General features: G+C 38.0%; 1 protein-coding gene and 1 long non-coding RNA gene across 2 annotated transcripts; both read right to left on the bottom strand.

Annotated features, from left to right (window-relative positions):
- Positions 1–740: 740 nt before the first annotated feature.
- Positions 741–2,598, bottom strand: LOC116732989 (uncharacterized). The gene is made up of 2 exons (XR_004341925.1): positions 1,417–2,598; positions 741–1,323 (listed from the first exon to the last, which is right to left on the bottom strand). It is a non-coding gene; the product is annotated as an uncharacterized LOC116732989 (long non-coding RNA).
- A 1,087-nt stretch (positions 2,599–3,685) lies between these two features.
- fkbp4 (FKBP prolyl isomerase 4) lies at positions 3,686–10,939 on the bottom strand. The gene is made up of 11 exons (XM_032583603.1): positions 10,577–10,939; positions 10,005–10,149; positions 9,777–9,919; positions 8,712–8,832; positions 7,145–7,301; positions 6,756–6,846; positions 6,595–6,678; positions 6,310–6,495; positions 6,044–6,187; positions 4,838–4,933; positions 3,686–4,722 (listed from the first exon to the last, which is right to left on the bottom strand). The coding sequence occupies exons 1-11, from the start codon at positions 10,667–10,669 to the stop codon at positions 4,636–4,638; spliced, it is 1,347 nt and encodes a 448-aa protein (XP_032439494.1). The 5' UTR covers positions 10,670–10,939; the 3' UTR covers positions 3,686–4,635.
- Positions 10,940–10,970: the final 31 nt, after the last annotated feature.

Here is a 10,970-nt window from a genome sequence, read left to right as displayed (position 1 = left end):
ACAGGAAGCTGGGCCGGTGCTCCTTCTACATAAAGCATAACGTGTGACAATACCAATAAAATAAAAAATAATATAGGTTCTTGCGCGCTTTATTCTGCTAGAGCTGGGATAAAAACTCTTTATTAACCAGTTCATTAACAAAATGAATACATTTCAATGATCATTTTCTTTATTTTTTACACATGTATTTAACGTTTTATTATTTTTAAAGGCCACATCGGAAGTGTTACATTCTTGTTTAGCGTTAGCTTGATTTGAGTGCCTAAGGGAGGAGTAAACATGAGTAGAAGCCAACCAGGTAGAAAACCCCCACCATTTACCAAGAAATCTACCTGTTACAGGTAAAGCCACACGTATTTCCTTAATGCTGTGTGTTTTCCCGTCAGAATCCAACCCTTCAAGCCCATTCTTCTGCCTCATATTGATTTCCTTATTTATTTATTTATTTATTTATTTAATTAACTGCTCTGTTTATTCACTGAAGGGAACTTTAAATCTGTGCAAAGTGAGATTAAGCACAATCAGATAGGCAGTCATGAAAAATGGATGGATAACAATTTCTTCAAACATTAAAAAAACAACTTTAATGTAAAACACTTTGGGCAAAGTAATTTTTCTTCTAGGGACTATTATTGTCTTCCTGATACTGTATTGATAACAATATACTTGAAAGTGGTTCATTTTAGTAATTAAATTTAAAAAACTAGACTTTATTATATTTGATAAATACACTGACAGACTTATATTTCAAGTTTTTATTAATGTTAAAATTAATGAAAATCGAATACACATGCTGTGGACTATTGACTCTTGTCACCAACACCACCCTTACAGAGGATAAGTCACAGAAGGTAATTGCTGTGACATCAGACTGTTAACAGAGGGCCTGCATTCAGTCAAATTAAAGGAAAGATAAGTGGAAAGGGGAAAAAATCTGCTAGTCGTAACCCATATGGTCTACAACTAGAAGACTCTCACTGTTCCTTGTGTTAAGCCACTCCTGAGCAGAGACAGCAGAGGCATTTTACATGGCTAAGGAGAAAAAGGACTAGACAGTTTTTCAAAGTCCTTGTCTCACATAAAAGTCAATTTTCTATTCTGTTTAGAAATTAAGGTACCACAGTCTGGAGAAAGAGATAGGAGGCACAGATCCTAATTTGGTTGAGGTGCAGTGTGAAGCTTCCACAATCAGGGATGATTTGAGGAGCCATGTCATCTCCTGGTGTTGGTCTGATGTGTTCCAGAGCACCTATTTACCAGGAAATGTTATGGAACTTCATACTTCCCACTGCTTACAAGTTACATGGATGACTTGGCACCTGCCTACAAAGGAACAAATACATGTTTTAATGACCATGGCATCACTGTGATTGATTGACCAACAAATGAGATAACAAAGCCAACAAAGCAGACCACCTGAAGGGTTAAAGCAACCCGGGCTTCCTTAACACTACAGCAACTAAACAAGAGAGAAGAGAGAAATCAGACTCTCCCTTCTGGGCCAGTATTGATATACCTTCATTACCTAGTGAGCAAAACAAATCTATCTTATTTATCATCAACAGGCAGGGAAAGATAAAAAAAAAAAAAACACTTTCGTAAGATGATGCCAGCGTCCCTGAGAGAAAGCTGGGGGATCACATGAGCTCCAGTTCATCCATGGAAAAAAAGATTCTGACCTGCCAACTAAAGCAGGTGCAACCTTGGAAAGGCTCATTATACAGCCTCTGGATTTAACAAAGGCAAGCAAGTTAAAGCCTTGTGCTAGTAAAACCAATACCGGAGTGATTTGTTTGGCAGCATGCTGCCAGTAAGTTATTGTTTTCACTGAACAGAGCGCAAGGATGTTTATACAAAATACTGAACGTTTAAGCCAATACTACCTAATAAATTAAGAGCAGAGAACCACAGATTTCAATACCTGTGAAGATACTGGTTAAGATTAACTACTGAGAAAAAAATATAGTAACAACAAATTCTCAAATGGTTGTATTCACAGACCACCAAAATGTTTCAAATCTAACCCCACAAAATTTTAGTATGAGACAGAGTGAAAGTAACAGCATTTAAACATGTACAGCGCAAGTAGATAGTGGTATTTTCTTTAATACGGGCAATATGGCTAACACCCCATGGCAGCACTGTTTAAGGGGCTGAAACATAAGTATGGAGCTAAAACAGTGTCAGTATTCACAAATGCACAGGATGATACACAAGTGCACAAAGCAATATTTACAAATACACATAATTCACTTTGTCCTTTGGGGGACAAAGTCTTTGTGGACCACTTTCTTTCACAGGATGTAGGAGTCTGTCTGGCAATCAGAAGGATTTCATGCCTCAGTGATTCCAAAGAAATTAATATTTCCTTTTCTTCACTTGCTGTCAGTTGAGTTTTTATTAGATTTCCCATTAAATGCAGAATCAGAAGCTGCAAATTGGAGACCAACTTCAGCTTTGTTTAGGCTGATTTCACTGACTACAACGCATCTGCTCTCGGCTCTGACTGTTGTATTCTCTCTCGGTTTAAGATGACAATAAAAAAATGACCAAGAATTTTCTTTAAAATTTTTTGATTCAAGGAGTTTTTAGTTGTCATACCAGTTTGTTTGTTTGTGGTATGAAATTTGGACTTAGGTCCCAGATTAAGAAATTTAATTTAAATTAAATGAATATTAATATTACATTGGTATAATAATTTTTTCAAGGACCAGCTCTTTGGAACTCTCCATAATATACAAAGGCTATTATTGTCTTGGGACCGCGGACAGCTCTAGGGTCAATAATTGCCCAAAAGCCTGAGCTGTTACCTCTGCTCGGGGTGACAGATCCTGTCAAATAATTAATTTAATCAGAAGAAATACAACTATATGGAAGGACATTACCCTGACACCATCAGCATGCAGAAGCACAAAACATGGCTCACTCGCTTAGCTCTCTAGCTTGTCTTGATAGTTGCACAATTAAACCTATTAACATTAATAATAAAAAACTTCTCATAACAAGGGGACAAGTTATGTTAAAATAGATATTTCACTTACCACTGTCGCTGCCAGAAGCCATGTTGAGGACTGTACTTTGACATGGCTGCAGCATGTTATTTTTTAAATTTTGGTGTGCTTTCTTCTTCAATAACTGATTTTACATAAATTATACTCCCATGTGGCTGAAACAAAGATATGCTTGGTTGCTGATCATTCTGTTGGGAAAAAAAACACATTTGTGGGTGGAGCCATGTCACTGGAGTGTCGCAATTCACACAAAAATGCAGTGAAGTCCACAGACCAGAGGCAGATTGTAAATCAAAATACATTTGTATTTTGCACAAAAAATACAAGAGCGAGTCTTGTTCTGTTCATTTGTAAATATTGCTTTGTGCACATTACTCATCCTGTGAATCTCGTTCTGTGCATTTTGTAAATCTTGTTCTATGCAATGGTAAATTGTTCTGTGCATTCGTGAATATTGAGACTGTTTTAGCTACATATTTATCTTATTTTAAGCTTTGAGCAAAAGCCCCTGTGGGAGGCATAAAAAAAGCTACTCCTGGTGTTGCTGATTTAACAGTTTCTCACAGTTCTTAGAGTAAGGAGATATCAATCAAGCAAAGAAGGGAAAGGAAAGTACTATAGGAAACCTCAAAACTGAAACATAAAGATATAAAAAAAGCACATACACAGAGTTTGTAGTGAACAGTTTATTATAAGTCTGTCAGGACACGCAGTGACTTCCCAACAAAGATAAACTCAAAAAAAGAAGCTCATCTTACATTCGGCTTCTACTTTAGCTTTTGTCCATGTAGGCACTGCTGACTAAAATGCAAAGGGTTTATGCACAGATTCCAGTTGCTTTATCAATTCTACTTTATAAATCTTTGTTGAGAACAGTACAGTAATCACAAGCACAACACTAGAAAAAAAAAGGTACAAAGTCAATATTTTCGAAGAAAAAGTGAACAGTCCTGTACCCAAGGGCTTTAAGGGAACCCCACAATTTTGCTGAGAAATCGAAGTCTGTAAACTAGCCCAGACTGACGTTTTATCACATTTCCAATCCACAGTGCTGCTACATACACACTTAACGACATCTACATTCAAACCAAACCAGTTCTGTGAACACAATCATCCATGCTCCAACAATTGATCAGTAGGCCCATGAGGAGGCTCGGATGGACAGCAACAATAAGGAATACGGGACAGAAAATGTTGTGGGGTAAATGGCGGAGCCCTTGACGGGTTGTAAAACTCTGCACCAACACCTGGGATGCCTTTTTTTTTTTTCCTACCCACATTTCTTAAAAAAAAACAAAAAACAAAAAACAAAAACACATGCACAGTTCAGACCTGTGGGCTGAAAGTGTTCAGAGCCAAGGGTCATGGCACATAATCGACTTATTAAATCCATTTCCCAGAGTGCTGTCAGCCAAAGAAGCCCCACTCACTCAGCTAGCTGCCACACCAAAGAGCCTGGACACAGCGACATGCCAAAGACCCGCCCGAGGTCAGTGCTCTCAGTGACACTCATTCTCGCATATACATATATACACAATCATACCTTAAACACAAATGGCTGGTTACAAAAGTCTAAGTACTTTTGAACCATAATAACAGTTGCATCTTCATCTATGCTTTCACTTCACTGAGTTTCCTTTTCCCCATTTTCAACCTCCATTTCCTCTTCGCCGTTCTCCTTGCTCTCAGGTTTCACCATATCTGCTTCTTTCTGCTCAAAAAGGAAAATAATATCTATATTAGCACATCTCCAAGTCACTTTTTGGTGATTTATGCCGCCCTCTAGTGGCAACTTGGCAGTTGTATACAAAGAAGAATGTCTTCACCTTTGAATCCCTTTCTGCAAATTTCTGGAACATGTTAGCATAGATGCGTTTGTCCTTTTCGTGCTGCTCCTTAATGCGTTTCTGACACAGGACCACCTAATTTGACAAGGAGATAACCAACTGTTTAACAAAACTAAAGGTAAGCACCAAAAAAGGAAACTAGTTAAAATTGCAAGATATTTTTCTGAAGTACTGATAATTTCATAACATCATTGATATGAAATTCATAATTCTCAAATATTTTATTTTTTTGACAGCTTCCTCAATGACACTGCATCTAATTTTTTAAAAGGCAGATTAAAGAAGTGGGCTGCACAGTGGCGCAGTTGGTAGCACTGTTGCCTTGCACCAACAGTGCTACCAACCAAGAAGGTCCTGGGGTCGATTCCTGGCCGGGGTCTTTCTGCATGGAGTTTGCATGTTCTCCGGGCATGCGTGAGTTCTCTCCGGGTTCTCCGGCTTCCTCCCACAGTCCAAAAACATAACTGTCAGGTTAATTGGTCTCTCTAAATTCTCCCTAGGTGTGAGTGTGTGTGTGCATGGTTGTTTGTCCTGTATGTCTCTGTGTTGCCCTGCGACAGACTGGCGACCTGTCCAGGGTGTACCCCGCCTCTCGCCTGGAACGTAGCTGGAGATAGGCACCAGCAACCCTCCCGACCCCATTAGGGACAAAGGGTGAACAGAAAATGGATGGATGGATGGATGGAGATTAAAGAAGTCCCCTTTGTAGTAGGACTGAAACAATTAATTGGACTAATTGTGATTAACTGATTACTGAAATAATCAATTAATTTAGTAATTAATCATTAACTGGAGTATTCAGACTCTAAAAAGGCTAACTGCTGAAAAAACAACACCAACTTAGGAGTACTTAAGCCAGACCCATTCCCACCTATATAACATGGGTATACCTATTTAGAAAATAATCAATAGAAATGTTAATCTGAATGATCAAAGTTAGTACAGATACACCTTAAAAGACTTAAAGCTGTAAATCCACTATGAGATGCTTTTACCAAGCCTTCATTCTCAGTGGCTGAGAAGAAAAGCATGCCGAACTTTTCACATTTTTATTTGTTGAAAACCAGCTTCTAGTCTACTTTATGTCCAAAATCCCAATAAAATGAAATAAGTATTACAAACGAAGTGGTTTTAAAGTGCAAAAATGGGCAAAACTTTATAAGGAATTAGTACTTGGTGTTATACCTGACTTTTTGCGGCTTTGTTGGAAGGATAGAGCTGAATGACTCGCTGGAAATCATCTCTTGCCTTCTCAAATTCATTCATATTGAACAGCGACTCTCCCCGTCGGAACAAAGCCTTCTCGTTTGTAGAATCCATTTCCAGGGCCTGAAACAGGAAATCACGGGGTCTTTTTGAGATTTAAGTAACTCCCTTCTGTAAAGAGCAAAAACCTCATCTGAAAGACATCTGTTCAGTCTTCCCTTTCAGGAATTAGAAAAGTCAAATACCTTGTCACAACTTTCAAAGGCTTTGTTTGGCTCATGCATTTTAAGGAAGCACATGGCCAAGTTCAGATGTGCAGCCAGTCGCAGGGTTTTTGCCTTCTTTTCATCCTCATCCGACAAGCCAGACTCATGCTCTAGCCAAGCAACAATCTTTTTGTACTGCACAGATGCCTGTTTGTATTTCCCATTCTGTAACAGAAAATCCCCAGGTCAGAATACATAACAAGGACACATGGCGCAATTAAATCCAGAATAAAATCTTTTGGCTTTTTAACAAACATAATGTACCTTAAAACACTGTGTTCCTTTCTCCTTGACAATACTGCTTTGCTCCAGCTTTTCCATTGTGTTCATTTCCCATGACTCCTTAGCCTGTTAGATAAAAATAAGTAAAATGTGAGGAAACTTGATCAACAACTCCCTGTCACAGATCTTTGTGATATACTTACCTTTTCAAAGGCTGTTAGCTTAATCTTGTACTGCAACGTTGCGCCACCAGGAATACAATACTTTTCATTTCCATCACCCCCAAAGCCGTATCTACAAAACAAACACAGATGTAGCAAAATGGTTTTGTGCAACATAATCAATTTAACTGTTGATTATGTTAAACCGTACACACACACTAATACTAATACCTAGGGGTAATTTAGATACCACAAACCCCTGGTCATGTTTATGGACTATGGGAGGCAGCCCACTAATGTACAGACTGAACATGCAAACTCCATTCAGAAATCCCAGGCCAGGATTTTAACCTAAGACCTTCTTGCAGCAAGGCAATAAACAGTACCAATATTACACGAGAGACAAGATAAACTAACAAACATAATCATACTTAGGTTTCATAATGAAGAGTGCCTCTTCTCCCTGCTCCATGGCCATGATGGCTTTCTCCACACCGCTGGGCAAGCTAAAACTCTCTCCATCCCCAATCTCAAATTTCAGCTCCCTTTCATCAAAAACGCGTCCATCGCAGGTACCTTGAACAAAGACTGAAACAGAAACACTGGGATTAACTCGTGACAAACCTTGGGGGGGGGGGGGGTGTACTATAAAACAGGGCTTTCTTTGACGGGTCAACAATGAAAACTGTGTTTAAGTGATGCTGTGCAGCTGGTCATCAACTCAAAAGAGTTTCAGACTCCGAACACATGCACGTTTGTGGAGCATTGAAATAAGTGGGCTAATCACAAAGAAGATGCAGGCAAAAAGTTGGCAACAAATCACAATCTTTAAGTAAGTTATCTACAGAGAAAAAAATACATTCAGTCATAAAAGAGGCAATGTGGCAAATGTCTAAATCAGTTGGGTCTACACTCTTCGCCATGCCGGCCATCCAGCTGGAAGTACTTGTGAGCCAAATTAGGTTTTACTAAAACAAAACAAAAATATTTAAAGACACAAAAATATTGCCAGTTTAACAAAAACATTTCTTGAAATCTCAAACCTGTTTTCATGGAACACACAAAGTCTAATTTCAGAGAAAAGAAACCTGTAAATCATTGTCAAACTAAAACAAAAAACATGTATGTATATTTTTCCTAACAAAAATACAATTCTATTGGTGAAACTATTCTTCTGAAAATTATTTAAAAAAAAAAAATAAATTATCTGCATCAACAGCCTGGTGCCCAGATGTGACCGCTCATAATTTATATTTCTAGATAAACTGTCTTATGGTTGGTTTGTGATTTGTAACAGTAAACTACGCATGTAAAGATGAACAGACGTATATAGACACAAGTATGACGTGATCTGCACTCACAGACGTTTGACAAATGACGAGATTTTTCAGATTTATGCTTTTTAAATAAGAAATGCAATCATTGTTGGTGGCTAATCTACAACTTCAACATGGAATTTACTTTTAAGTCATCTATCTTTGTTTTAGGTGAAGAAGGCTGAAATCAGTTGAAAATTGTGGTTACTGAAATATGTAGCACCCAGAGCAGTTCTCACTGGTCTTGAAAGTAGCTAAACCAGTTTTACAACCTACTTTTAAGCATTTTTCTATTCAAGTGTGGATAATGAGCCAACTGTTAGCTAACCTTTAAAATGTGAATATGCACACTTGTTCACTTCTGCATGAGGCCATGTGTTGCAACAGTTCATAAATTTGATATCTAGCTCCGTACATTCAAAACAACTATGATTATCCCGCTTCTAAAAATCTGATCAGCTCTTAAAAGTTTTCTTTTTCAAAAAACAAATCCATCAGACTGCTCGATTTGTCATGTGACATACTTTACAATGAATGAAGCAGAATGACCCTGTTAGGGTAAAACTATTTAGCATAAACTTAAGACATAAAATTTCAAACAAAACAACATATTAGAGATTTTGAATGATATGTCTTGTTATATTAACTTTGTAATTAAAACTATCAACCATTCCAATGATACCTTCCACCACAGCTCCTTCATTGGGCTTGGAATAACCCTCTCCTTTAGTGATGATACGCCGAATGATTCCTCCATCTTCATCCTCAGTTATGTCTTCCCCACGAAATTCAAACAGTTCCACCTGCATTTATGTAAATGAAGAAATTAACATTTTGACTTTTCAGGCCAACAATAAGCAATAACACATGGAAGCAGTCCTCTTCAGGCACGGGTGAGTTTACTGTTTCAAGGGGCACCAAAGTTTGTAAAAAAAAAAAAAGAACAGTTATTAGATGAGAAATAACTAGAAGGCTTCCCATCATTCCTATTAAGGTAATACTGTAACAAGCGTACAGTAACAAGGTTTAGAAAACAAAATAACTTATTTAAATCATTACATTAAAAAAGGAGTACAAGAAATCTGAATGAGATTTATTAAAACAAAACAGATTTTTATTTGGTGGTACCTTATTGGAAACAATATCAAGACTAATTTCACTATAAGGCTGTTAGACAAATCAGAATGGGTCAATCACAAGCAATTTGATTGTTATTCTTTTTTAATATAAGATAATACAGCATTAAGATCTGGTAGGGATTTTACGTGAACTGGAGAGATCGTTAAGAGCTCTCTTAGAAGTGCTGTCTGCGTTCTCACTACCAGGAATGCTCACATGTGCCAGGACGCAAAAAAAAAAAAAAAAATCTATATTTAAACTCAGAGGTTTTAAAAGCTTTGTTGCTTTAAAAGAACAGAACAGCAAAAGATGCAATATCGGCATGACAGACAGCCAAAGCCTTTAGCTGCTGCTCATTTAAGAATTTTGCTTGAGACCATTTACAAAACAATAATATATATATATTATGACAACATTAATATAACCTTTATAATCAACATCTTAATTCAGCAGTGTCATGTATATAGACTTCTTTTCAGCTTTAAATAAAGCAATAAAATCATGATTTACATTTTCAGTCTAAATTTTGTTTTAAATTTTACTAAAAAATGACCATACCAAGATAATCTAATACCAATTCCAGCCTAATCTGGATTAAAAAAAAGACTCCTTAAATACCCAACTGTACCTCAAAAACAAGAGTGGCTTTGGGAGGTATTTTGGGTGGGCTGCCTGCGGATCCATAAGCATACTCTGGCTTGCAGATGAGCTGACACAGCTCTCCCACTCTCATTGTAGCCACGCCAATATCCCATGCCTTAATTACTTGACCTAAAATGAGAGAGAACTTAAATAACCCTGATAGTTGTGCAACTATGACTGAGAAATATTGATGTCTTTTAGATAGGAGACCAACCTTTGCCCAGCTCAAAGGAAAATTTCTCTCCTCTGTCCCTGCTCGAGTCAAAATGTGTCCCGTCCAAGAGAGTGCCCACATAATGGACAAACACTTTATCACCAGTCATAGGGAAGTCTGTGCCTGTGCCTTCCCGTTTCACCAGCTGTAAGGGAGAGACATTTGCAGAAGTTATGGAAAACTGTTATCCAAAGCCAAATTTTAGTCTGTGTCCTGGATAGCCACTGTACAGTTAAGATTCTGTACATCAAAAAAGATTATTTTTAACAGAAATCCATTCAGGATTGTTCTCCTGTATGGAGCGTAAATAGCACAGACAGACTGACTGAACAGATCCTTCTGGAAATGCACGCTGTTGCACTGCAAGTATAAAATTTCACCTTCATCCAAGAATCAGATGACACAAAAAGCGAATGCAATGCAAAATGACGAGAATATACTGTTTTCTTGCGACTACTGCAGCTAGCTTGTACGTCCTATTTACATTGAAATTCTGTGCGTCACACAGGCTACAAGCAGCTAACATTAGCCTAGCTATTTCTAGCAGGAGTAAAAAGCACCAGTTCGTTTACCTTTAAAACACCTCCATCTTTCTTTGGTGTGATGTCTTCTCCCTCCATGGGCATGGTGTTTTGTCCCTCGCTGTTCTGCTCCTCTGCAGTCATCGTTTTTGGGTCAGATTCCCCCCTATCCCTACAACGCAGCACGAACTGACACTTGCTACCAACCACGCCAAGTGCAGCAAGCAACAACTAACGTCAACACAAGTAGCAGCAAAGGCTTCGTTTGGCTCCCCCGCTGTTAGTTCTTCGCTTCCTTTTTGCAGTTGGAAATTAAATGCACAATCATAGGTTTAAACTAATTACCCAATAACCCAGTTATCTGTGGTATTAGACAGACGGCTTCCAGTTCACGTTGGGCAGCTGACAGGCGTTTAGAGGAGCAGAGAACTTTCCAGACAGTCGA

This window comes from Xiphophorus hellerii, chromosome 2 (assembly GCF_003331165.1).
Source record: "Xiphophorus hellerii strain 12219 chromosome 2, Xiphophorus_hellerii-4.1, whole genome shotgun sequence".
Classification (NCBI taxonomy): domain Eukaryota; kingdom Metazoa; phylum Chordata; class Actinopteri; order Cyprinodontiformes; family Poeciliidae; genus Xiphophorus; species Xiphophorus hellerii.
This window is presented reverse-complemented; position numbering and strand designations above follow the sequence as displayed.

Excerpts from the sequence above, each read along its gene's own strand:
- fkbp4 (XM_032583603.1), bottom strand. The coding sequence starts at position 10,669 with ATGACTGCAGAGGAGCAGAACAGCGAGGGACAAAACACCATGCCCATG. Across the intron at positions 6,679-6,755 it reads AGCTAACAGCCTTTGAAAAG|GCTAAGGAGTCATGGGAAAT; the intron begins GTAAGTATATCA and ends TTTATCTAACAG. Across the intron at positions 6,496-6,594 it reads AAGGAACACAGTGTTTTAAG|AATGGGAAATACAAACAGGC; the intron begins GTACATTATGTT and ends TTTCTGTTACAG.